The sequence below is a fragment of the Phyllobates terribilis genome, unplaced genomic scaffold (assembly GCF_046119375.1).
Source record: "Phyllobates terribilis strain yellow unplaced genomic scaffold, ASM4611937v1 Scaffold_3__8_contigs__length_932513732, whole genome shotgun sequence".
Classification (NCBI taxonomy): Eukaryota; Metazoa; Chordata; class Amphibia; order Anura; family Dendrobatidae; genus Phyllobates; species Phyllobates terribilis.
The window spans coordinates 756,613,792-756,641,385 of NW_027362763.1; the positions used below are offsets into that span (position 1 = coordinate 756,613,792).

The 27,594-nt window shown below is 43.3% G+C and overlaps 2 protein-coding genes across 8 annotated transcripts in view; one reads left to right on the forward strand and one right to left on the reverse strand.

The window, feature by feature from the left end:
• Positions 1–27,594, forward strand: part of KIF16B (kinesin family member 16B) — a 454,357-nt gene that overhangs the window by 204,285 nt on the left and 222,478 nt on the right. The window lies entirely within an intron of this gene.
• LOC141258323 (uncharacterized) lies at positions 350–2,726 on the reverse strand. The gene is made up of 2 exons (XM_073673332.1): positions 2,164–2,726; positions 350–1,952 (listed from the first exon to the last, which is right to left on the reverse strand). The coding sequence occupies exons 1-2, from the start codon at positions 2,363–2,365 to the stop codon at positions 466–468; spliced, it is 1,689 nt and encodes a 562-aa protein (XP_073529433.1). The 5' UTR covers positions 2,366–2,726; the 3' UTR covers positions 350–465.

Consider the following 27,594-nt stretch of genomic DNA (forward strand, 5'->3'; position numbering starts at 1 on the left):
TCTGCCTAAACTAGTTCTTGCTACTTTACTTTAACATGCAAGTTGATGAAGATTTTTAGAATCACTTTTTATATTACTTTTTTCTCCCCAGTTTAATGGGTTAATCATTCATATTTGGACACCACTGTTCTGTTGTACTTAGGAAGGAGAAAAATAATCCTGACCTTAATAACAATTTAAATAGATTTATTCAACTGAAACAATAACAACATTACAGCATAAGTTATTTGCTTAAACAAACATCCATGTTTGTTAACTAATTTGGCTAAACAAAATATATATATATATTTTAAGAAATTTAGACTGTCAGCCCAGCCGACACATGAAAAACTTAAATACTACTGTCCCTGCTGTCCTCTGTAGCTCACTCGTCGTCATCTTCATCATCATCATCTTCTTTGTTCCTATTCATAATCTGGAAAAGAAAAACAAGCTTTCCTGCTTTATTGGGTCCCAACCGATTTCTCAATTTAGAATGAGTCCAAAGGAAGAGAATATTCTTTCAACGCCTGCAGAAGAAGCTACTGCTGTTAAAAGTGAAATCATTACTTGAACAGTCCCTAAATCCAAGCGCTTAAGTGACTTCCACCAGTTTACTGGTGTGACCTTCCTTAAAATATCTTCAGCAAACATATATTTCTTGAATGGTTCCCCCTTAGCTCTGAAGTTTATTATAGTTGGCATTAAAGATGGATGATTGCTGGATACCCATGTCATAGCTAACTCCTCTTCCTCAGCACTTAGGTTTTGACCCTGATATTGGATATTGACAATATTTGCCAAAAAATGAGCTGGAGTAATTCTGTCCATGTGTAGTTCTGTTTTTAAGTGTTCACTCAGTTCCTTCCAAATTTCAACAGCATCCGCAATAAAACAGCTATTTTTCTGTATTTTGTTTAAAGCTTGAGAGATGGGTTTCAGGAAGCTCAGCATATGTTCAACATTTCTCTTAAGCCCAATGTTGAGGATTTTGGCCGTGACAGTGCCATCTATTTTATCTCGATTTTCTTCACAAAGTGTCATCAGAATAGGCCAGTTTTTGATATACTGCTCAAAACAGTCCACCACAGAGTTCCATCTAACATCTTGTGGGAGCGTTAGCTTGGTTCCACCCATCCTTTTCAGAGCTGCTGCAGCAAAATGATTATTATGGAAGTATTTAGCAATTTCAACAACATTAGCCTTTATTTCTGGAACACTTAAGTCTTTGGCTAAGAGGTGCAGCAAATGAGCACTGCAACCATATGTTATTAGCAGCTTTGTATTCCCTCCCTGCTCTTCTAAATTTCTTCTCATCTTGGATACGTTTGCAGCATTGTCAATGACCAAACAGCGTACTAGACATTTGAATTTTTGTTCACATGTTATAGCTTTTACTGCCACTTCTTGTAAGTATTCTGCTGTGTGTGCATTTCCTGACGTATCAGTTGTTTGTGCAAGGAAGACTTTACCTTCTTCTGCTGTTATACAAGCACATACAATAGGATCATTGTGGACATTACTCCACCCATCAATACTTAGGTTAACAATTTTACCCTCCAGAGCTGTTGCACATTGCTCCATTTCTCTGTCATACACTTGATCCAGCAGTTTCCCTGCAACATCAGCTCTGCTGGGTGGACTGTATCCTGGTCTCAGTGACTGAACCATATTAATGAAATGTGGGTTCTCAGTCAGACGGAAAGAAGAGTTCGTTGCATAAATAAACTGGGCAATTTTTTCATCAATCAACTCTTTTTCTAATCTGCTAGTTCTTATCACAAACCTATCTATGGTGGTTCCAGGAGGTAAAGGTTTTTTCTTCCTTTTGGGTGATGGTGATATGTGGCTGTGGGTGTCTGATGATGATGCTGCTGCTAATGAAGCACTATCCTGGATGGATAACTCTGAAACTGTAGAACAGGATGATGGTGATCTTGGAGGTGGATAGTTTCCAGAATCCATGAATTCCCCTAAACAAAAAAAGTCAATGCTGTTATTTTATTGTTTATACAATTTCTGCTTATTGTACACAACACATCACTGCCCCTGCCTCAAAAGGAATATTTGTTTTTCTTCATAACTGTACCAAATGACAGTAACATGCAGTAATAATAAGAAATATAATTTTTCTCACACATGACAGTTCAGTCTTTAGAAATAGGATTCAATAAAAATGTTTACCAACAGATCCTGCCTGTTCAGAAGTGTTTCTTTGGTCATCTTCATCACCGCACTTCTCATGATGTTGCCTCATTCGCGCCACCAGGCCTTGCATCTCTTTGTTGCATCGTTTGCATTTTGCACGCATGCCTGCCTTACCGATAGGCGAAGGAGCTTCATTAAAATATTCCCAAACTGGGTCTCTTTTACGGCCTGCTGCCATTATAAGGAAAGAATGTAATAAACCTCAGATCGTACACACAAACAGATCCAGACTTGTCTGTCTGTGGCTATGCTGCAGTATTGTGCTCAAAGTTTCACTTTCATTTTCTTGTCTGCTTGCCCTTCCTCCTCCTCACACTTAGATTCACATTCTTCTTGTGTTGTGCAGATCTATTCCACTCCAAACAATCCGAAACATATTGTCTAACTTCTTGGACTTGGCACTGAAGGGGTTGATTCTGTATTCATAGGTTTGTAGAACAATAGGATTAAGGTCTTTTTCTCAACTCTGTTCATGTTGTAACATTTTTGCCGTGAAGAAGAGGCTGGGACCTCTGCGGAGTCCAATTCAGTTTTGAGAACTGCGTAAGTAAAGCGAGCGTCTGTGATAATATAGGAGAGAAACTGCCCACTAATCCTACAGAATCCTCTGGAAGAGCATGGCTTTGTGAATGTTACACATATACAGCCTTTATTCTACTGAGTTAAACAACTCAGCTTTATCTCATGATGGAAGAACCTTTGGATGGTAAAATATTTTCCTCAAAAAGCAGTTTATTGAAAAAAATCCGATTTAAATAAAAAAAATCCGATTTAAATAAAAAAAAAATCCGATTTTTTTTTTTTTATTTTTTAAAAAAAAAACATTGATTTTTATCCACCCTGGTTTGTGTGGTTACTTTTTGATGCCCTAGGCTTGGTATGTGACATTTAATTTCACGTGCAGTACAGAATGGATCACTACGTGCCATTTTTCAAATTTGATAAGTGGCACTCCTACTCGGTACAGAATAAATTGAGATGTTTTGACAATTTTGTTTTCATTTTTTATCATATGCATATCATTAACTTGTTCATCCATCCTGTGATTTCCATAAGTAGATGACTTTTCCTGCAATTTCACTGTTTATCCACCGATATACAGTGGGTAGAACCATCTGAAGGAGGATCACAAGGAAATGGACAGCATGTGACTTAAATATGAGTGTGTGAGCAAAGGGTCTGAATACTTATGACCATGTGATATTTCAGTTTTTCTTTTTTAATAAATTTGCAAAAATTTCTACATTTGTTTTTTTTTCAGTCAAGATGGGGTGCAGAGTGTACTTTAATGAGAAAAAAATGAACTTTTTAGAATTTACCAAATGGCTGCAATGAAACAGAGTGAAAAATTTAAAGGGGTCTGAATACTTTCCGTGCCCACTGTATGCAGCTTCATCAGTGGAAGAAGGCATGTAATCAGGTCATCACGTGCATCGTAGTATATAATTTTAATTTTTTTGGAGTAATATCTTTTCACAAACTGCAAAGGACAATTTCACCGCACTTGGGATTTTTTACCCATTTTTCACAGTATCATGTGTCCAAATTGAATGGTGTCATTAAAATCTACAACTCGTATCTCAAAAAATAATCTCTTAAATGGCTGTGTCGATGGAAGAATAGAAAAGTTATGGCTTTTGGAACAAGGGGCGGAAAAAACAAATGGATAAAGAAAATCAAAACATTCCTGGACCTTTAATGGGGTTGTCCATTACTCTGACAACCCCTCCTGAATCCCTGTGTTTCCCCCCAGTAAAATAATAACACCATTACTCACCGTAGGTGCCAGCGTCATTAGTGGTGTCGGCACTGGCTCTCCTGGGATTGGCTTGTCCCTACTCTCCTATGGACGTAATTGACATCCCAAGGAAGAGGCAGCTGCAGCAGCTCACTTCCTTCGGATGTCTTGATTTGTCCGATGGATGGGAGAGAAGTCAGCTCTGACTGACTGACGCGTGAAATAAAAATGTCACAGAAGCCCTTGGAAAGCCAGTGCCAACACTGTTAGAATGACTTCGGCACCAGAGGGTGAGTATAAGTGTTATTATTTTACTGGGGGGACCCATAGGGATTCAGAAGGGGTTATCAGAGTAGTGGACAACCCCTTTAAGAGGTTAAAATATTTATCTACTCTGGTTTACAAAACTTGTTTCTTTTTTTTTTTTTTTTTTTTGCAATAGAGGACTACAGTCTATTCATTGGATCATTTAGTAGGACTTAACCCTTTCACCACTGCCTATAGAATCCAGACATCGCAGAGATTTCAGAATATTTGAGGTAGTGCTGCAATCAGGTTTTTTCTCTTCTTTTTTTTTTGGGTCTGTATTGGTATTTTGTACACCAGATGCATTTGATCTATACATTATACAAAGTTTTCCTAGTACTGTCCATCTCCTTTGCTTTGTATTTACTATTCTGCCTGAAGTTCACGACACTCTCCACTCTAATTAGAAAATCTCCTCCGCTCCTGTGAAACTGTCGATAATACCAGTTTTCAGTTCTACACTAGATTTTCCAGGGCCCGTGATTTTGGTATTTTGCTTTAAAAATATCTCCACACAGAAGTGAAGAGCGATTCGGCAATGGTTATAATTATTTTTTTCTGCTGTAATTTCAGATGTCGGTTCTCATTGAACAAAAGGAATGTATTCAAGCTCTGGCTGACAGTGTGCTGGGGATTACATTGGGTTTTATTATAATTTCTCAATTATTAGGCAATTATTGTAATGGTTCTGTTTCAAAACAGGTAATTGGTAGAGGATTTGCGTAGTTAAAATGTTACAACCGATGTAGCATAACTGAGTTTCCCCAATGCAGTTGAATAACTCTTGTTTTGATGGTCTGCATAATATCTTAGAGGTTGGCCACTACTTTTTTTTTTTTATTGATCGGCGGAGTGCTTCACCCAGCACCCCTGCCGATCAGCTGTTACCGGTGTCATTTGCTGCCCGAAGTTCTCGGATGCTGCCGTAACACAGCAACTCCATCATTTCTGTAGTGGTTGTGCCAGTTACTCCACATCCAATGGAAATGAGTAAGGGGTCGATCGGTAGTAGCCAGCCACGACCACTGTATTTTTAACGGAGCTGCTGTGTTACGGCAGCACCTGAGAACTTCTTGCCTGCACCCGTGACAGCTGATTGGTGGGGGTGCTATGTGTCGCACCCCCATTGATCAGATATAGATGGCCTATCATTAGGATACGCCATCAATAAAAAAAAAAAAAAAGTAGTAGCCAAACCCTTTGAGGTTGGGTTCAGATGGCCATATTAAAAACCGGGCCAGTCACCGGATAAATTGCAGACAGACATTGGCTCCAGGGGAGGACAAAGACAGAAGTAGGCCCCTGTGTAAAAATAGTATATAGGATCTCTGCAGTCCAATATTCACCCTTTTATGTGTCTGAGAAAGAAGTGGCCCCCTTACCTCTTGTGCAACTGTTGCGCTAATGGTATGTCTAACCCTGATTGTCTCCAGGTGTTCAAGTCGCCTTCTTTTGCATGCACTATTCTCATTCAGAAGTGACCAGAATTATGTATCTTGCAATTTTTTTTCTCACTCACATGATCTCTTGTAATACCCTTGTCTGAACGACCCTTGACCATAGAAAAACTTATTATAGGCCCTTAAGGTGTGATGGGACACCCACTTGACTAAATGCAGCACTGTTTCGTGTAGTACATGGCTCACAGCCACTCAACTTTAAAGGGTAAATATTAGGCAAAACTGCATACTAGTATATATGTATTAGTCTACGCGATTTGTTGCTGTCAAATAAATTTTTTACTTCTGTTGGTTACGTGCAGTAAAAAATTACATTATGGTACTGCGTCTATCAGAAAAACCTATGTAAAGTATTTTATGCAAAAAAATAAAATTCAAAAGTATTCTGGGACTGATACCTTTATTCGGTTAACCAAAAAGCTTGATACACCTGTGGGAAAACGCTTCCCAGGCTCACAGACCACAGTAGAGTTAAGACTTAATTCTGAAAGGTAATTAAGATCAACAGAAAAATCTGGGAATTCAAGCAAAGAACTTTCAAGTCCTTAGCACTAGAGATGAGCGTTGTTCTACTCGAACTGTTCGCCAATCTCAAATTCGAGCTGTTTTGGGCGGTGTTCGAGCCGGTCGGCGAACACGAACAATTTGAGAAAAATTCGGCTGTTCGAGGTTATGTTCGATAACTGTTCGTGCACCAAAATCATAACTGGATTTTTTCTCAGTAATGATGAAAATTAATGTTAATACGCAGTTTGAGTGTACAGCGGGGCGGGGGGAGGGGCAGGGGATGGATCTCTGCAGGAACAATGAAGATCTCCATTTTTTTTTATCTTTCCCGCATTTGCAGTGGGGAGGTGCAATCTGTCAGCCTATCAGCAGCGGACACACGGAGCGAAGTGCTTTTTTTCACACAAGCAAGGGCATGTGTCATTGGCAGTGTATGTCACATGTCCTTGCCCTATAAGACCCAGCCATTTTCCCCGTCGCCACCATTTTCTCACTGCTGCAGCTGCGTGTTAGACGGCACCGCTGTTGCTGTGTGCGCTATACCTTGTTAATTTCAAGCCAATTTTCGCACAAATATACAGATAGCTTGGGAGTAGGGAATAGTTGTGATTGCAGTCCTTTTAAGGACTAGGTTACAGCATTTCCTACGACTTTTATCAGGCAGGTCTGTGCTCTTAAATAGATAGATTGTGGGAGTAAAGACTAATTGTAATCGCAGTCCTTTTCAGGACTAGGTTACATGAGTTCCTATCAGTTTTTGCCAGGCAGGTCTGTGCCAGTGCTGTGCAAGTTTTTTTCACAGCATTTGGCTGAATCTAGCAAAGCTAATCCTTTTTGGCCTATTGCAGAGTGTGTTAGTCAGTGGAGTAGCCTATCTGTGTTGCAAGATATACCACCTGTGTATAGAATACCAATTTTTTTTACTGCACCTAGTGAAGTAAAATCTTTTGGGCATAGCATCATTCTATTAGTCCATCTATACTGACCTCCATCAGGTTGCAAATTAAAAATAATTTTTTTCTGCATCTAGCTCTGAAAAAATATTTGGGCTTCTAGCGGTGTGTGGGACTTGGTCTATTAGTCCATCTATACTGACCTCCATCAGGTTGCAAATTAAAAATAATTTTTTTCTGCATCTAGCTCTGAAAAAATATTTGGGCTTCTAGCAGTGTGTGGGACTTGGTCTATTAGTCCATCTATACTGACCTCCATCAGGTTGCAAATTGAATAAAAAAAATTTCTGCATCTAGCTCTGAAAAAATATTTGGGCTTCTAGCAGTGTGTGGGACTTGGTCTATTAGTCCATCTATACTGACCTCCATCAGGTTGCAAATTAAAAATAATTTTTTTCTGCATCTAGCTCTGAAAAAATATTTGGGCTTCTAGCAGTGTGTGGGACTTGGTCTATTAGTCTATCTATACTGACCTCCATCAGGTTGCAAATTAAAAATAATTTTTTTCTTCATTTAGCTCTGAAAAAATATTTGGGCTTCTAGCAGTGTGTGGGACTTGTTCTATTAGTCCTTCTATACTGACCTCCAGCAGGTTGCAAATTGAATATAATTTTTTTCTGCATCTAGCTCTGAAAAAATATTTGGGCTTCTAGCAGTGTGTGGGACTTGGTCTATTAGTCTATCTATACTGACCTCCATCAGGTTGCAAATTAAAAATAATTTTTTTCTTCATTTAGCTCTGAAAAAATATTTGGGCTTCTAGCAGTGTGTGGGACTTGTTCTATTAGTCCTTCTATACTGACCTCCAGCAGGTTGCAAATTGAATATAATTTTTTTCTGCATCTAGCTCTGAAAAAATATTTGGGCTTCTAGCGGTGTGTGGGACTTGGTCTATTAGTCCATCTATACTGACCTCCATCAGGTTGCAAATTGAATAAAAAAATTTTCTGCATCTAGCTCTGAAAAAATATTTGGGCTTCTAGCGGTGTGTGGGACTTGGTCTATTAGTCCATCTATACTGACCTCCATCAGGTTGCAAATTAAAAATATTTTTTTTCTGCATCTAGCTCTGAAAAAATATTTGGGCTTCTAGCGGTGTGTGGGACTTGGTCTATTAGTCCATCTATACTGACCTCCATCAGGTTGCAAATTAAAAATAATTTTTTTCTGCATCTAGCTCTGAAAAAATATTTGGGCTTCTAGCAGTGTGTGGGACTTGGTCTATTAGTCCATCTATACTGACCTCCATCAGGTTGCAAATTGAATAAAAAAAATTTCTGCATCTAGCTCTGAAAAAATATTTGGGCTTCTAGCAGTGTGTGGGACTTGGTCTATTAGTCCATCTATACTGACCTCCATCAGGTTGCAAATTAAAAATAATTTTTTTCTGCATCTAGCTCTGAAAAAATATTTGGGCTTCTAGCAGTGTGTGGGACTTGGTCTATTAGTCTATCTATACTGACCTCCATCAGGTTGCAAATTAAAAATAATTTTTTTCTTCATTTAGCTCTGAAAAAATATTTGGGCTTCTAGCAGTGTGTGGGACTTGTTCTATTAGTCCTTCTATACTGACCTCCAGCAGGTTGCAAATTGAATATAATTTTTTTCTGCATCTAGCTCTGAAAAAATATTTGGGCTTCTAGCAGTGTGTGGGACTTGGTCTATTAGTCTATCTATACTGACCTCCATCAGGTTGCAAATTAAAAATAATTTTTTTCTTCATTTAGCTCTGAAAAAATATTTGGGCTTCTAGCAGTGTGTGGGACTTGTTCTATTAGTCCTTCTATACTGACCTCCAGCAGGTTGCAAATTGAATATAATTTTTTTCTGCATCTAGCTCTGAAAAAATATTTGGGCTTCTAGCGGTGTGTGGGACTTGGTCTATTAGTCCATCTATACTGACCTCCATCAGGTTGCAAATTGAATAAAAAAATTTTCTGCATCTAGCTCTGAAAAAATATTTGGGCTTCTAGCGGTGTGTGGGACTTGGTCTATTAGTCCATCTATACTGACCTCCATCAGGTTGCAAATTAAAAATATTTTTTTTCTGCATCTAGCTCTGAAAAAATATTTGGGCTTCTAGCAGTGTGTGGGACTTGGTCTATTAGTCTATCTATACTGACCTCCATCAGGTTGCAAATTAAAAATAATTTTTTTCTTCATTTAGCTCTGAAAAAATATTTGGGCTTCTAGCAGTGTGTGGGACTTGTTCTATTAGTCCTTCTATACTGACCTCCAGCAGGTTGCAAATTGAATATAATTTTTTTCTGCATCTAGCTCTGAAAAAATATTTGGGCTTCTAGCGGTGTGTGGGACTTGGTCTATTAGTCCATCTATACTGACCTCCATCAGGTTGCAAATTGAATAAAAAAAATTTCTGCATCTAGCTCTGAAAAAATATTTGGGCTTCTAGCAGTGTGTGGGACTTGGTCTATTAGTCCATCTATACTGACCTCCATCAGGTTGCAAATTAAAAATAATTTTTTTCTGCATCTAGCTCTGAAAAAATATTTGGGCTTCTAGCAGTGTGTGGGACTTGGTCTATTAGTCTATCTATACTGACCTCCATCAGGTTGCAAATTAAAAATAATTTTTTTCTTCATTTAGCTCTGAAAAAATATTTGGGCTTCTAGCAGTGTGTGGGACTTGTTCTATTAGTCCTTCTATACTGACCTCCAGCAGGTTGCAAATTGAATATAATTTTTTTCTGCATCTAGCTCTGAAAAAATATTTGGGCTTCTAGCGGTGTGTGGGACTTGGTCTATTAGTCCATCTATACTGACCTCCATCAGGTTGCAAATTAAAAATAATTTTTTTCTGCATCTAGCTCTGAAAAAATATTTGGGCTTCTAGCGGTGTGTGGGACTTGGTCTATTAGTCCATCTATACTGACCTCCATCAGGTTGCAAATTATAAATATTTTTTTTCTGCATCTAGCTCTGAAAAAATATTTGGGCTTCTAGCAGTGTGTGGGACTTGGTCTATTAGTCTATCTATACTGACCTCCATCAGGTTGCAAATTAAAAATAATTTTTTTCTTCATTTAGCTCTGAAAAAATATTTGGGCTTCTAGCAGTGTGTGGGACTTGTTCTATTAGTCCTTCTATACTGACCTCCAGCAGGTTGCAAATTGAATATAATTTTTTTCTGCATCTAGCTCTGAAAAAATATTTGGGCTTCTAGCGGTGTGTGGGACTTGGTCTATTAGTCCATCTATACTGACCTCCATCAGGTTGCAAATTAAAAATAATTTTTTTCTGCATCTAGCTCTGAAAAAATATTTGGGCTTCTAGCGGTGTGTGGGACTTGGTCTATTAGTCCATCTATACTGACCTCCATCAGGTTGCAAATTAAAAATAATTTTTTCTGCATCTAGCTCTGAAAAAATATTTGGGCTTCTAGCGGTGTGTGGGACTTGGTCTATTAGTCCATCTATACTGACCTCCATCAGGTTGCAAATTAAAAATAATTTTTTTCTGCATCTAGCTCTGAAAAAATATTTGGGCTTCTAGCAGTGTGTGGGACTTGGTCTATTAGTCCATCTATACTGACCTCCATCAGGTTGCAAATTGAATAAAAAAAATTTCTGCATCTAGCTCTGAAAAAATATTTGGGCTTCTAGCGGTGTGTGGGACTTGGTCTATTAGTCCATCTATACTGACCTCCATCAGGTTGCAAATTAAAAATAATTTTTTTCTGCATCTAGCTCTGAAAAAATATTTGGGCTTCTAGCGGTGTGTGGGACTTGGTCTATTAGTCCATCTTTACTGACCTCCATCAGGTTGCAAATTAAAAATAATTTTTTTCTGCATCTAGCTCTGAAAAAATATTTGGGCTTCTAGCAGTGTGTGGGACTTGGTCTATTAGTCCATCTATACTGACCTCCATCAGGTTGCAAATTGAATAAAAAAATTTTCTGCATCTAGCTCTGAAAAAATATTTGGGCTTCTAGCAGTGTGTGGGACTTGGTCTATTAGTCCATCTATACTGACCTCCATCAGGTTGCAAATTAAAAATAATTTTTTTCTTCATTTAGCTCTGAAAAAATATTTGGGCTTCTAGCAGTGTGTGGGACTTGGTCTATTAGTCTATCTATACTGACCTCCATCAGGTTGCAAATTAAAAATAATTTTTTTCTTCATTTAGCTCTGAAAAAATATTTGGGCTTCTAGCAGTGTGTGGGACTTGTTCTATTAGTCCTTCTATACTGACCTCCATCAGGTTGCAAATTAAAAATAATTTTTTTCTGCATCTAGCTCTGAAAAAATATTTGGGCTTCTAGCAGTGTGTGGGACTTGGTCTATTAGTCCATCTATACTGACCTCCATCAGGTTGCAAATTGAATAAAAAAATTTTCTGCATCTAGCTCTGAAAAAATATTTGGGCTTCTAGCGGTGTGTGAGACTTGGTCTATTAGTCCATCTATACTGACCTCCATCAGGTTGCAAATTAAAAATAATTTTTTTCTGCATCTAGCTCTGAAAAAATATTTGGGCTTCTAGCGGTGTGTGGGACTTGGTCTATTAGTCCATCTATACTGACCTCCATCAGGTTGCAAATTAAAAATAATTTTTTTCTGCATCTAGCTCTGAAAAAATATTTGGGCTTCTAGCAGTGTGTGGGACTTGGTCTATTAGTCCATCTATACTGACCTCCATCAGGTTGCAAATTGAATAAAAACATTTTCTGCATCTAGCTCTGAAAAAATATTTGGGCTTCTAGCGGTGTGTGGGACTTGGTCTTTTAGTCCATCTATACTGACCTCCATTAGGTTGCAAATTGAATAAAAAAATTTTCTGCATCTAGCTCTGAAAAAATATTTGGGCTTCTAGCGGTGTGTGGGACTTGGTCTATTAGTCCATCTATACTGACCTCCATCAGGTTGCAAATTAAAAATAATTTTTTTCTGCATCTAACCCAGCCAATAGTTTTGGCCTAATACCACAGTTTGGCCACTCAGTTCTGCTCGGTTACCATCCATTGTTTTTTTTGTGCAAACAACTCCAGAGTTGTGAATTAGTTAACCACCAAAATGAGTGGAAAAAGGCCTGCTGCTGGTGGAAAGGGGAATAGGCGTGTTGGGAAGGGGAAAAAAGGTTGTGTCCGTGGGGTAGGTGCAGAAGAAAGACCATCTTCCAGCCAAACTAAAATGTCTACTTCTTTTAGCGGACAATGTGATAAGATCCCTTTCTTACGGCCACGCCAATCGCTACAAATTCCAGATGAGGCACAAAAACAGCAGGTGCTTCAACGGATATCAAGTGCTCCTTTAAGTGGGCTCTCCTCCACATCAACTTCAACATCACAAATACTCCAGTCCTCAAAGGTGTCACCCAAATCGCACTTGCTTCCTCACAGCTCCCAAATCTCCAGCTGCCCGTCTGAGTATGAGGTAGAACAGATGGTTGAGTCTGCAGAGCTGTTTACTCATACTATAGCCTGGGAATCAGAGGTCGACTCCAGCGCTTCTGTGAATCCAGACGAGGAAATGATCTGCATTGATGCCCAGAATCTTTATGAGTCGGATCCAGGACCAGACGCAGAAGGTTCTGACCATAATGTAGACCCTCATTCCCAAACTGTAACTCCTGTTGGTGGAGACAATGAGGAAGACGATGATAAGACTCAAATACCTGATTGGAGCGACAACTTTAGTTTTTTGTCAGGGCAGGAACAGGTTGGCTCTGAGGACGACGGGTGTGATAACGCACAGGGTGATGATGATGAGGTCGGAGATCCCACTTACTGTCAACCCACAGTCAGCCAAGAGATGAGGTCAGCAGAGGAGGTGGAGGAAGATGCTAGTGACGACGAGGTCAGGTTGCGCCTTCCTGGACAGAGACGTAGTACTGGAAGCACGTCAACAACTGCATCCTCAAACACAACTCTGCCTCTCACCACAAGTCGTGGTGGCTCTTCAGGTCGCATGGGTGCTAAGCCTTGCATAGCCTGGGCATTTTTTCAGATCGATAAAGATGACCCAACTCGTGTTATCTGTAACATTTGTCAGCAAAAGCTAAGTAGAGGCCAAAAAATACATAGTTTGAGTACTTCATGCATGAACCGGCACATGGACATGAAGCATAAGTTGCAGTGGGAAGCTCAGTGTGCTACAATGCGGTCTAGCCGGCCGGGCCAACCACCGTCTGCCATATCTTGTGCATCCGCAGCCTCTTCATCCTCTGTGACTGGGGGGACAGCAGTCACACCTGTTTTGGGGCGCAGACCTGCCACCTCTTTACCCGCAACAGCCAGCGTGATTGGCAGGTCATCATTTTCTTTGGAGGTGGTAACACCAGCTGGTGTTGAGCGCTGTCCGACATCGATAGCACCACCTTTGGATCAAGGCAACCTAACATGTCCGCCTGCATCTTCCTCACAGACCGGCAGTTTGCCGGGGACACCCTTATCAACCCCGTCTAAGCACAATAGCCAGCCCTCGGTCCCTCAGATGTGGACAAGTAAAAGACCATTTCCTCCTAGCCATGAGAAAGCTAAGAGGTTGAATTTCACCATCTGCAAGCTCTTGGCTACAGAAATGCTGCCTTTCCGCCTGGTGGACACAGAGGATTTTCGAGACCTTATGTCCGTCGCAGTGCCCCAGTACCAGATGCCCAGTCGGCACTACTTCTCAAAGAAAGGTGTGCCTGCGCTCCACCAGCATGTCGCACACAACATCACCGCTTCTTTGAGAAACTCTGTGTGTGACAGGGTGCATTTCACCACAGACACTTGGACGAGTAGGCATGGACAGGGGCGTTACATGTCGCTGACTGGGCACTGGGTAACTATGGTGACAGCAGGACAAGGGGCTGCTGTCCAAGTCTTGCCGTCCCCACGAGTTGTGCGTCAATCCTCTTTATGTCATTTTTCCTCCACTGCTTCTGCCTCCTCAACCTCCTCTCGGTCTTCCACCTGCACCCAAAGCCTGTCTGGTCATGCCACAAGCTTTCTAACTGCGCAGAAGGGATCCTGCACCCCTCCTTACTATGCTGGCAGTAGGGCTCAACGTCATCAGGCGGTTTTTACATTGAAATGTCTGGGAAATGTGAGTCACACAGCTGAGGAGTTGTGGTCAGCTCTGGAGAACCAATTTCATGAATGGTTGTCTCCACTGGACCTGAAACCAGGGAAGGCCGTGTGCGACAATGCTGCAAACCTGGGTGCGGCCCTTCGCCGGGGCAATGTCACACACGTGCCTTGTATGGCTCACGTGTTGAACCTGGTTGTCCAGCAATTTTTAGCCCACTATCCCAGACTAGATGGCCTTCTGCAGAGGGCACGGTCGCTGTGTGCTCACTTCCGCCGTTCGCATCCCGCAGCTCAGCGACTTACATCTCTACAGAAGTCGTTGGGCCTGCCACTTCACCGGCTAAAATGCGATGTGCCTACCCGGTGGAATTCAACTCTGCACATGTTGCAGCGACTGTGGCAGCACCGACAAGCCCTGGTGCAATACGTTCTGACGTATAGCCTGGGCCAACGAGATTCAGAGGTGGGGCAAATCACGCTGGAGGAGTGGTCTCAGATCAGGGACCTATGCACCCTTCTGCACAGTTTTGAAATGGCGACGAAGATGTTTAGTGCTGACGATGCCATTATCAGCATGACTATTCCGGTGATTTACATGCTGGAGCACATGTTAAACAGAATTCGGAGTCAGGTGGTGGCACAAGAGGAGGTGGAGGAAGTAGAGGAGGAGGAGTTGTATGCGGAAGGGCTAACATCTGCAAGGTCCAGACGGTCGGCAGCACCAAGGCGGCAGGCATGTGAGGGTGGGGGAGATGGTTTTACCAGGGCGCATGGTAGCAGCCAAACTAGTGAGGAAGGTGCAGGAGCCCAGGAAGAAGTGGAGGACGAACTGATGGAAGACTCATCAGATGAGAGAGACCTTGATCACATTTCTGTTGTGCGAGGTTGGGGGGAGAGGACAGAGGAAGGAAGCATGATTGTTACCTCGCCACCAACACAACAGGGACTTGGTGCTCCTGGATGCGCAACACACATGAGTGCCTTCTTGCTGCACTACCTGCAACATGACCCTCGAATTGTGAGAATTAGAAATAATCCTGACTACTGGGTTGCCACACTGTTAGATCCCCGGTACAAAAGTAAATTTGCAGAAATTATTCCTGCCATAGAAAGGGATGCACGCATGCAGGAGTATCAGCAGAGACTGTTGCAGAATCTTACATGTGCTTTTCCACAAAATACCAGTGGTGCACGTAGTGAATCTCACAGTTCCAACTTGCCAACCGTGGTCTGTATGGAATTGTTCAATAAAGGGCCCAAAATTAAGATTACATAGATGGGAGAGGTCTCTATGAATAGGAATTCCTAAGTATTTGATACCCTGTGAGGGCCAGGCAAAGGGAAAGTTGGACTGGATGGAATCCTATATGGATTTAGGGAGGGAGACATCGAGGGCCTCGGACTTCGCTGCATTGATTTTAAAATTTTACCATGTAACAAAGTGATCTATTTCAGCCATAACAGCAGGGATGGATATATGTGATTGAGTGATATATACTAGGACATCATCAGCAAATAGAGAGCACTTTTACTCGGTGCCTCCCACCTCAATCCACCTAATATTGGGGTTATGGCGAATTGATGAGAGCAGGTGCTCCGTCACTAGGATGTATAAGAGAGGGGACAGAGGACATCCCTGCCTTGTCCCATTGGTGATTGTGAAAGATGATGAAAATGTTCTGACGCACCCCCTGGGCCTTGGGACACCCGGAGCCGGACCCTTTTTGGTGGATGCTGGTGGTTGTAGTCTTCGTGGCGGCGATCCGGTTCCGTGGCTCAGGGCGGTCAAACCAGTGGCGGAACTATTTATGTGGTTTTGATGTTTAAATGTCCGACTACGCCACCCGTGGATTGCGGTCAGAGTGAACCGCCGCTACAGGGCAGACCGCTAAGGCTGGTGTTGTGGGTGCAGCAGAGCGTAGCATAACTCCCCACGGGAGGAGTATAGCCTCAGGGCAGTGTATGCGGAGGATGGGGGTGATGGTGCAGGGCAGCAGCAGTAACGACACGGAGTCAGTGATGCAGTTCAGGGCCTTTACTCACAGTTCTTATTATCCAGACCACGTCTGCAGGTAACGGCTGCCCACGTCGTACTGTGCTCGCCAGGTGAGGGGCTCAGACAACTCCCAGATAACTTTGGAGCGCTTCACAGGACCCCCTTTGTGTGTCCTTTGTCTGGCCTTTCTTACCAACACTTCTGTCCGGCTGCCTCGGGCCTCCTCTTGGTAAACTTGGCGCCAGTTTCCCTGACCCTATGTGGTGCCTTCCTAGCGGGTGGAGCAAGGGGCTGCGCCGCATAAAATGTCAGAGCCTCCGGTTTCTAGCTGAGGGTCGTTTCCTGCCTCCACTAGTTCGGGGACCGGTCTCCCCCTTTGGCCTGACCCCTCCACGCAGGTGGATTCGGGCGTGCGGTGGCGACTCGCCCGTCCGCACCCCTGGGATCCCTTCATTCCTCGTTCCTGGAGCCTTCTCCGCTCCTCTTCCTTCCTTCTCCCTCTTGCAGGCCTGGGCCTCTGTTACTAGGCCCGCCTCCGGAGCAGAGCTCATGCAGAGCCCCTGCTCCCTGCCACTTCTGCTCAGACTTCTCTGCACTGAACTAAGATGGTGCCCACCTTTTATACTCCCTTCTCAATGCACCCAGGAACTGCTTCCTCCCTGCTCCTGCACTGCAGGGTTCCCCTTCCTCAGTGTTCCCTCCCCCCACTCCAGCCAGGGACAGGGACTGTCGTGCCCATCTCAGGGGCATATTGGTCGCCCTGCCCCACGTCAATGTGGTGTAATGCATGCAGGTGTCGGGTCCTGATCCACACTCCATCCTTATCTGAGAGTGAGATATCACACCTCTGGGTGAGGTGCAATACGTCTGTAGCAACCGAGCCCTCGGTGCTACAGTTCCATTTATCTTCAGCCTAGGTGACGTATTGTGATACAGGGCCGTGATTTTGGCTATAAAAGGGTCCCCTAGACCCCTACCCCAAGCTTTTTAAGAGAATCATATATGGCGTGCCAGGAGACTCTATGAAATGCTTTCTCAGCATCCAACGAGAGTATCTACTTACAAATTTTTAACTGCATCTAGCCCAGGAAATACTTTGTGCCTAGTAGCAGTGTCTGCTAGTCAGCGGATTATCCCGGCTGTTAAGCAAGCTACACCACCTGTAGTTTGGACACTTAATTTTTTCAAAGGAAATGCTTCGGGACCACGGGATACTTAGTGAAGAGCATCAGGAGGCACCCCAAGGCATAGGGGCTGGGACTGGCACTAGGATGCCTTGCGGTGGACAGCCGAGCTCGATCCTTATAAAAGCTTTTTAACTGCAGCAGCTTTAGTGGACGCTACTGGAGCTGGAATTACGCGGCTGCTGGCATGAGACTTGCCCTCCAATAGATCCTTGTAAATGGATTTAAAGTGTATTCATTCAAATTAGAGGGACAATTTAAATTAAAAAGCTTAGAGCTGCCTCCACCACAGGGGGGCTCTATCGACCCACCAGCGGACAGGCACCAGTATTGGGAGAGGGGGGCTGGCCGTCAGGGTTCACCGCGGCTCTGGCACAAACCCGGCGACACGGAGGTGGCACGGGCAGGAGCGGACTGACCGTCTCGGCTTCTCACTTTTTGGATTTTAGAAGGGCATGACATGCTTATATCTGTGTCTCCCCCTCCTTTTACTCCTCCACCTCTTTTCTTTTCGCATGACTATATGTACTTGTCACTTTTCCATGTGTTAGTTGTGTCTTCTGAGCAGTTTGTCAGCTTTTGGACACCTTTGAAGGTGTTTTCTATGTGTTTCTATGTGTTTTTGTTTGCCTGCCATTGGTTTTAACGGTGTTCGAAGGTGTTCGACGAACAGTTCGACGAACACACGGGTGTTCGACGAACCGAACCGAACTCGAACACTACGGGGGTGGCTCAACACTACTTAGCACCCTTACACGTTAGTTGAACATCGGTTAACAGTCTAAAGTGTATGTGGACCTCATGACTCTCGAGCAATAAGTGATGTTGGGGAAGATAAGGGTCCAGAATGTCTGATTTCAGACTGGCGATCTTTTTGTTGGCGAGATAGGAAACCGACTGTGGCTCTCTCGTAGAGCCAGGGCTGTAGAGTTGGTGTCCAGTTTGGTGGAGTCTGAGTCGATTTAAAATGGGCCTACAACTGAAATGTATAATAAATTGGGTTCATTAGTACAATGCTGTATGTGCTGTAAATGTTTTCATAAGAATTTGAGAAAGTTCTGAATTGTTCTATAAATGTCTGTTCTGTTCATGATTTAAGGATCTAGACTTTTAGTTGAGATGAATCTGTGCTACACTTTATGTACATGCTCAGTATTGAGGCAGTGCTGTCGAGTCGCGGAGTAAGAAGTCAGGGAAATTGAGGAGTCAGTCGGTGGTTTGGCTTACCGACTCCACAGCCCTGCGTAGAGCACATAGGAGGGCCCGGCAGAGTGCGCAGACATGTGTATGGAGGAGTGGAGAGTGATTTTCTGCCAGCCAAACGATTAGCCAGACCAGCTTTTTGACAACAGCTATATATTTTATACGGGGCCCCTTTGACACACAAACCCAAGTTAGATCCTGTATTTATGACAGTTAACACTTTCACCAGTCTAACTCCAGATCCCTAAACTTATAAAGACACCCATGCACAATATATAGCTGTTGGCCAAAGGATTGTTATCCTTTCCGACCGCTATCTCCCCCAACTATTCCATCTATCGACTTAGCCAAATGCTTGTGTTTTCTATGAGAGCCGCTGCCTGACTCCTCTAGCAACTACTTATTTATTATTATTATTATTATAGCGCCATTTATTCCATGGCGTTCTACATGTGAAAAAGGGGGTATACATAGCAAAAACACTTAATATAATCTTAACAAAACAAGTCAGCAACTGGAACAGGAGGAGAGATGACCCTGCCCGCGAGGGCTCACAATCTACAAGGGATGGCTGAGGATACAGTAGGTGAGGATAGAACTGGTCGTGCAGCGGTCTGGTGAAGCGGTGGTTACTGCGGTTGTAGGCTTGTTGGAAGAGGTAGGTCTTCAGGTTCATTTTGAAGGTTTCCACGGTAGGCGAGAGTCTGATATGTTGGGGTAGAGAGTTCCAGAGTACAGGGGATGCACGGGAGAAATCTTGTATGCGATTGTGGGCAGAGGAGATTAGTGTTGGAACCTTGCTCTTAGGTTTTTTCCTTTGCTGGTCACATGACCTTGTTGGCCTATTTAATCCTGCTCCGCCCTTCTGGCTTTGCTGGACTTCATTGTATAACTACTTTCTAGCTAGCCTGTGCTCTGTATCTAACTCTGTTAGTTTGCTTGGTCTATGGACCTCTATGTTCTATATATTTTGTTTGTTCGTCTGTCTGCTACTATTTCTGTTAGGAGGTGTCCCATTTTCCTCCCAGTCCTTAGTACTTGTAGGGATTCCTTCCCCACATCTATAGGTCTCCGTACAGACTAGCTTAGGACTTTAGCAGGTCTGATCGCAGGATCAGGTTCCCTGTTACATCGTAGGGATTCAGCTGAGTTCTATCGTAGGGACAGATCTCCTCTCTTTCCTTAGCTCTGGTAGCAGAACATAACAGTAAGTCCAGCCTGCAAATTCTCTAAGGAAAGATTTTTCTGTTCCATCATGGTGTCGGTTCAGGATTTGGCTCATCGCCTGCAGGGACTCTCTCTGGAGGTGGCCGAGCTCCGTCAGCACGTGAGTAACTATCCTGGAGCACATTTCTTGGAGCCTAAGGTATGTTTGCCGGATTTATTTTTTGGTGAACACCGAGAATTTTTTTCATTTAAAAATGCTTGCTTATTGTATTTTCGTTTGAGACCCAAGTCCTCTGGGGATGAATCCCAGCGCATAGGGTTCATAATGTCACTTTTGCGCAAAGAGCCTCAGGAGTGGGCCTTTTCTTTGCAACCTAGTGATACATGCTTCAGATCAGTGGATAGTTTTTTTTCTGCTTTGGGGCTATTATATGATGATCCTGACCATGTCGCATCAGCTGAGACTGAGTTGAGACGTTTGAAACAGGGATCAGGTAATGTGGAAAAATATTGTACTCATTTCCGTCGATGGTCTACTCAAACAGGGTGGAACGATTCTGCTCTGAAAAGTCTATTTCTTGCTGGGCTCAATGAAAGGGTTAAAGACCTGCTAATTGCTTATCCTACACCTGAAGATTTGCAACAGGCTATGCAATTAGCTATACGGGTGGATAGGAGACTGCGTGCAAGGGTTAATGAGAGCAAATCCTCTGCTATGTCAGTTTCTGGTTATGAGAATGTGTGTACTAACAGTGGTGAACCGATGGAGATTGGATCGGTGGCACCTCGCTCTCAAGAAAAAGACCGTCGATTTTCTGAAGGATTGTGTTTCTATTGCGGAAAATCTGGTCATTTGATTAAAGGCTGTGAGCTTCGTATGAAGAAAGAAAAAAAAATGGTCAGTCATGCCCGTATTGCCTGTTTAAATTCCAAGGGTGTATTTTTAGCTGCTTCCACGATTGCTCAGGAAAAATTAATGGAATTTCGGGTGTTTGTTGATTGTGGGTCTACTCTGAATGTAATTGATGGGGGATTCTTGGAAAGACTCAATTTAAAACCCGAACCTTTATCATCCCCCATTGCTGTGGTTTCTGTGGATGGTTCCCCTTTGAAGAATATTACTCTCAAGGTCTGTGAATTTCCTCTCACTATTAATGGTGTTCACCATGAGAAATTGGATTTGGTAGTTTTGAATAACTTGCCTTCTCCAGTAATATTGGGATTGCCCTGGTTAAAATTTCACAATCCTGTACTGGATTGGTCTACCAGTGAAATTAAATCCTGGAGCCATAAATGTTATGACAAGTGTTGTAACGGGCGTATTGCAGCTTTGGATAATGGAGAATTGCCTGTTCCTATTCAGGATTTTTGGAGAGTTTTTTCTGAGAAGGAATCGCAGGTTTTGCCTCCCCATAGAGACTATGATTGTTCTATTGAATTTGTCCCTGGAGCGACTCTTCCTAAAAGTCGTTTATTTAACCTTACTATTCCTGAGAGGAAGGCTTTGGAGGAATACATACAGACAAGTTTGGCCGCCGGTCACATTAGGCCCTCTAAGTCTCCTGTGGCGGTTGGATTTTTTTTTGTAAATAAAAAGGACGGCGGTTTACGTCCTTGTCTGGATTTTCGTGAGATTAACAAAATTACTGTACGCAATCCTTACCCACTGCCATTGATTCCTGATCTGTTTAACCAGTTAATGGGGGCCAAGTGGTTCTCTAAAATTGACCTTAAGGGGGCATACAATCTGTTGCGCATGAAGGAGGGTGATGAATGGAAGACTGCTTTTAACACTCCTGTGGGTCATTTTGAGAACCTGGTTATGCCTTTTGGTCTTACTAATGCTCCTGCATTTTTTCAGAATCTTATTAATGACATCCTTAGACCTTTGATCGGCAAAAATGTGGTTGTGTATTTGGATGACATTTTGATTTATTCGCCGGATCTGGAGTCTCATTGGCGGAGCGTACGTGAGGTATTACAGTTATTAATGGACAATTTGCTTTTTGCTAAGCTGGAGAAATGTGAGTTCGCTGTACAGAGAATTAGTTTTTTGGGTTACATTATCTCCAGCGAAGGTTTTGATATGGACCCGGTTAAAGTTCAAGCTGTACAGGAATGGCCTAGGCCTATTGGTTTGAAATCGATACAGAGGTTTTTGGGTTTCGCCAATTATTACAGAAAATTCATAAAAAATTTTTCTAGTATTGTCAAACCTCTGACCGATCTCACCAGGAAAGGTGCTGATGCGGTTCAGTGGTCTTCTGAGGCCATTGAAGCTTTTGTGTATCTCAAGGAGAGGTTCACCTCTGCTCCCATCCTTATGCAGCCTGATGTGACTAAGCCGTTTTTGGTTGAGGTTGATGCTTCCTCTGTGGGGGTTGGCGCAGTATTGTCTCAGGATAACGGGGATGGATTACATCCCTGTGCCTTTTTTTCAAAAAAATTTTCGGAGACTGAACTGAATTACGATATTGGTAATCGGGAATTATTGGCTATTAAACTCGCATTTGAACACTGGCGCCACTTCTTGGAAGGTGCGGAATTTCCCGTTCAGGTTCTTACGGATCATAAAAATCTGATATATCTTGATGCTGCCAAGCGCCTGAATGCCCGTCAGGCTAGGTGGGCACTGTTTTTCTCGCGGTTTAATTTCTCCGTTACTTACATCCCTGGTACTAAGAATGTTAAGGCGGATGCCTTGTCTCGCAGTTTTTCTCCCATAGTCGGTGCTGAGAAAGAAGAGAACATTTTACAAGAAGGTGTTGTGATAGCTGCTTTGGACTCCGTTTTGGAAGATGAGATTCTTAAAGCACAGGAGAATGCCCCATCTAACACTCCTCATGGGAGGTTGTTTGTGCCTGGGACCTTTAGGAGAGATTTGTTTGTTGAGTGTCACGAATCTCGGTTGGCAGGTCATCCCGGAATCTCTGAGACCAAGAGACTGGTGGGTCGCAGTTTTTGGTGGCCTGGATGGCAGAAGGAAGTCATTAAGTGGGTGTGTCAATGTACTATATGTGCTAGATCTAAGTCCTCACATACTCCTGCTGCGGGGTTGCTTTGTCCTTTGGAGGTTCCCAGTGCTCCTTGGACACATTTGGCTATGGACTTTATAACTGACCTTCCCCCCTCTGAGGGTTTTACTGTCATCTGGGTGGTCGTGGACCGTTTTAGCAAGATGTGTCACTTGGTGCCCTTCGTCAAACTGCCCTGCGCTAAAACTCTCGCTAAGGCCTTTGTCAAGGAAATTGTCAGACTTCATGGCGTTCCTACTGACATTGTTTCTGATAGGGGTCCTCAGTTCGTGGCTCGTTTTTGGCGTGCCTTTTGTGACAGGTTGGGAGTTCATTTGTCGTTCTCGTCCGGATATCATCCTGAATCTAATGGCCAGACAGAAAGGAAAAACCAGGATGTTGAGCAGTTCTTGCGTTGTTTTGTGGCAGACAATCAAGAGGGGTGGTCTGAGTTTCTGCCACTTGCTGAATTTGCTCTGAACAATCATACATCTTCTTCTGCTGGTTGTTCGCCTTTTTTTTGTTGTTCTGGGAGACATCCGTCGTTTGGGTCGTTCTCCAAGTTGGGATCTGCCGTGCCTGAGGAGGAGAATTTTTCCGGTGATTTGGAGAGAGTTTGGACGGATGTGCGTGGTAATCTTCAGGAGGCCAACAGAAAATCTAAAGACTACTTTGATAGGAAACGACAGGAGGTTTTGTTCGCTGTTGGTGACATGGTCTGGTTGTCCTCTAGGAATCTGCGGTTGAGGATTCCTTCTAAGAAATTGGGTCCCAAGTTTGTAGGGCCCTTTAAGGTGCTTCAGGTTGTCAACCAATCTGCTGTTAGGTTGGAGGTTCCTACCTCCTGGAGAATTAATCCGGTATTTCATGTCTCTCTGTTAAAAAAAGCTGTTGTCTCGGATGGTGACGCCTCTGCCTCTGTTCCTCCGGTGGTGGAGGACGGGGAATATGAAATTTCTCGCATCCTTAACTCTAGACGGTATAGAGGTAGTTTGCAGTATCTTGTGGCCTGGAAAGGTTTCGGACCCGAGGATAACTCTTGGGTGAGGTCTGATGATGTTTCCGCGTCCAGACTTATCAGAGCGTTTCACAGGAGATTTCCTGATAAGCCTGGTCCTAGGGGATCCGGAGGATCCTCTTAGAAGGGGGGGTACTGTTAGAACCTTGCTCTTAGTTTTTTTCCTTTGCTGGTCACATGACCTTGTTGGCCTATTTAATCCTGCTCCGCCCTTCTGGCTTTGCTGGACTTCATTGTATAACTACTTTCTAGCTAGCCTGTGCTCTGTATCTAACTCTGTTAGTTTGCTTGGTCTACGGACCTCTATGTTCTATATATTTTGTTTGTTCGTCTGTCTGCTACTATTTCTGTTAGGAGGTGTCCCATTTTCCTCCCAGTCCTTAGTACTTGTAGGGATTCCTTCCCCACATCTATAGGTCTCCGTACAGACTAGCTTAGGACTTTAGCAGGTCTGATCGCAGGATCAGGTTCCCTGTTACATCGTAGGGATTCAGCTGAGTTCTATCGTAGGGACAGATCTCCTCTCTTTCCTTAGCTCTGGTAGCAGAACATAACAATTAGAGGGGAGTAGAGAAGGAGATGTTGTGAGGATCATAGGTTGCGTGTAGGTAAGTACTGGGAGACTAGGTCACAGATGTATGGGGGGAGACAGGTTGTGGATGACTTTGTATGCCATGGTTAGGGTTTTGAACTGGAGTCTCTGGGCAATGGGGAGCCAGTGAAGCGATTGACAGAGGGGAGAGGCCGGGGAATAGCGGGGGGACAGGTGGATTAGTCAGGCAGCAGAGTTTAGGATTGGAGGGGCGCAAGAGTGTTAGAAGGGAGGCAACAGAGCAGGAGTTTGCAGTAGTCAAGGCAGGAGATGATGAGGGCATGCACTAGTGCTTTTGCAGAGAATTTGCTGAGGAATGTGCAGATGCGGGAGATATTTTTAAGTTGGAGTCAGCAAGAAGTGGAAATGGCTTGGATATGTGGTTTGAAGGAGAGTTTAGAGTCCAGGGTTACCCCGAGGCAGTGAGCACGTGGGACTGGGGAGAGTGGGCTGCCATTAACTTTGATGGATAGGTCAGGTGGGGTTGAGTGAGGTGGGGGAAAGATGATGAATTCAGTTTTATCCATGTTAAGTTTTAGAAATCTATCAGAAAAGAAGGATGAAATAGCAGGCCGACATTGTGGAATTCTGGTTAGTAAGGAGTTTATATCGGGTCCAGAGAAGTAGATCTGTGTGTCATCAGCATAGAGGTGATACTGAAAGCCGTGAGACTCTGAGCTGTCCCAGGCCAAAGGTGTAGATGTAGAAGAGCAGGAGCCCTAGAACTGAGCCTTGGGGCGACACAGACAGATAGTGGGTGAGATGAGAAGGTGGTGTGTGAGTGGGAGACACTGAATGTCCGATCTGTTAGGTATGAAGAGATCCAAGATAGGGCCAAGCCTGAGATGTCAAGATATGAGAGAGTCTGTAGTAAGAGGGAATGGTCCACTGTGTCGAAGGCAGATGACAGGTCCAGGAGGAGAAGGACAGCGTAGTGTTGCTTGGATTTGATTGTTAGTAGGTCGTTGGTGACTTTAGTAAGGGCTATTTCAGTGGAGTGATGCAGTCGGAAGCCAGATTGTAAGCGGTCGAAGAGGGAACATGAGAGGTGGGAGGACAGTTCAAGGTGGACATGTTCCAGTAGTTTTGAGACATAGGGGAGAAGTGATATGGGGCGATAGCTAGTCGGAGAGGATGGGTCAATGGAGGGCTTTTTGAGGATGAGTGTGATTGAGGTCTTGTTTGAAACATGAGGGGGAAAACACTGGTTGTTATTGACAGATTGAAGAGTTGGGTAAGGATTGGATGAAGACTGTGGTAAGGTTAGGGATGAGGTGGGACGGGATTGGGTCAAGTTCACAGGTGGTGAGGTATGATTTGGAGAATAAAGAGGAAACTTGATCTTCTGTAGTGGAGAATTTGGGTTTGGAGGAGGAAGGATGAGTAGATATGAGGAAGGGCTGTGGGGACTTTAGGCAAAAGCTTTGTCTGATGTTGTCAATCTTCTGCTTGAAGAATAAGGCAAACTCTTCAGCTGAGATGAGAGAAATGACAGTGTTAAATAGCTGTTTGGGGTTGTGAGACAGGGTGGATATGAGAGATGAGAACTAGGTTTGTTTTGCTGCTGTGAGTGTGGACTTGAAAATAGTGAGGGATTGTTTGAATGTGATGAAGTGCTCATTGGAGTGGGACCTTTTCCATCTCCGCTCGGCAACCCTGGAGGCCCATGGCAGTTCTTTAGTCAGGTTGGTGTGCCAGGGTTGCCTGTTGAATGTGCGAGCTTTGGTATGTGTGAGAGGGGCGACCATATCGAGAGCTGCAGCTGTTGTGGTGTTATATAAAGCAGCAGTAACATCTGCATTGTGTAAGGAATTTGTCTGTAAGAGTGAGGAGGGATTCAGAGAGTGAGTGTAGGTCAAGGTGTTTGAGGTTTCTGCAAGGGTGTGCAAGTTTGTGAGTGATCTATTTCAAGTGTTTATGTTAATGCTGATGATTATGGCTTGCAGCCAATGAAAGCACAAAAGTCATTATCTCAGTAAATTAGAATACTTTATAACACCAGCTTGAACAATGATTTTAAAATCCGAAATGTTGGCATACTGAAATGTATGTTCAGTAAATGCACTCAATACTTGGTCGGGGCTCCTTTTGCATCAATTACTGCATCAATGCAGCGTGGCATGGAGGCGATCAGCCTGTGGCACTGCTGAGGTGTTATGGAAGCCCAGGTTGCTTTGATAGCAGCCTTCAGCTCGCCTGCATTGTTGGGTCTGGTGTCTCTCATCTTCCTCTTGACAATACCATATAGATTCTGTACGGGGTTAAGGTCAGATGAGTTTGCTGACCAATCAAGCACAGTAATACTGTTGTTTTTAAACCAGGTATTGGTACTTTTGGCAGTGTGGACAGGTGCCAAGTCCTGCTGGAGAATGAAATTTCCTTCTCCAAAAAGCTTGTCGGCAGAGGGAAGCATTAAGTGCTCTAAAATTTCATGGTAGACGGCTGCGCTGACTTGGGTCTTGATAATACACAGTGGACCTACATCAGCAGATGACATGGCTCCCCAAACCATCACCGATTGTGGAAACTTCACACTAGACCTCAAGCAGCTTGGATTGTGGCCTCTCCACTCTTCCTCCAGACTCTGGGACCTTGATTTCCAAATGAAATGCAAGATTTACTTTGCATTTACTTAGTGTGTGAATGACTGCCTTCAGGACATCTGTCAAGTCAACAGTCTTCCCCATGATTGTGGAGCCTACTGAACCAGACTGAGGGACCGTTTTTAAACGCTTAGGAAGCCTTTGCATGTGTTTTTTTTTTTTTGTTTTTTTTATTCAAATTTACTGAGATAATGACTTTTGTGTTTTCATTGGTTGTAAGCCATAATCAACATTAACAGAAATAAACACTTGAAATAGATCACTCTGTTTGTAATGACTCTATATTATACAGAAGTTTCACTTTTTGTATTGAAGACCTGAAATAAATTAACTTTTTGATGATATTCTAATTTAATGAGATGCACCTCTTTATGCCTCTGAAGTGGAAAATCATAAAGCGAAGTTCCGTCTCCCATCTCCTCTTCCACCACAGGACCACACAGCCCTATGGTTGTGGAGTCCATCATTAGTGCTGAATCATCAACATTCCTGACAGCTGGGGTAGAATTGAATAACTTTTGGATGTTTTCCAGTATATTGGCATCTCAAAGTCACTGCAAAACTTGATAGGTCCCTAAAGAAAAGAAGAAAAAAATTTTGATTGATCAATTTACCGCTTAAATTGTAACCCTTC

Bases quoted from the DNA above. Each gene is read 5' to 3' on its own strand.
- LOC141258323 (XM_073673332.1), bottom strand. From the start codon at position 2,365: ATGGCAGCAGGCCGTAAAAGAGACCCAGTTTGGGAATATTTTAATGAA. The intron at 1,953-2,163 runs GTAAACATTTTT...TTTTTTGTTTAG, and splicing joins TGAACAGGCAGGATCTGTTG to GGGAATTCATGGATTCTGGA.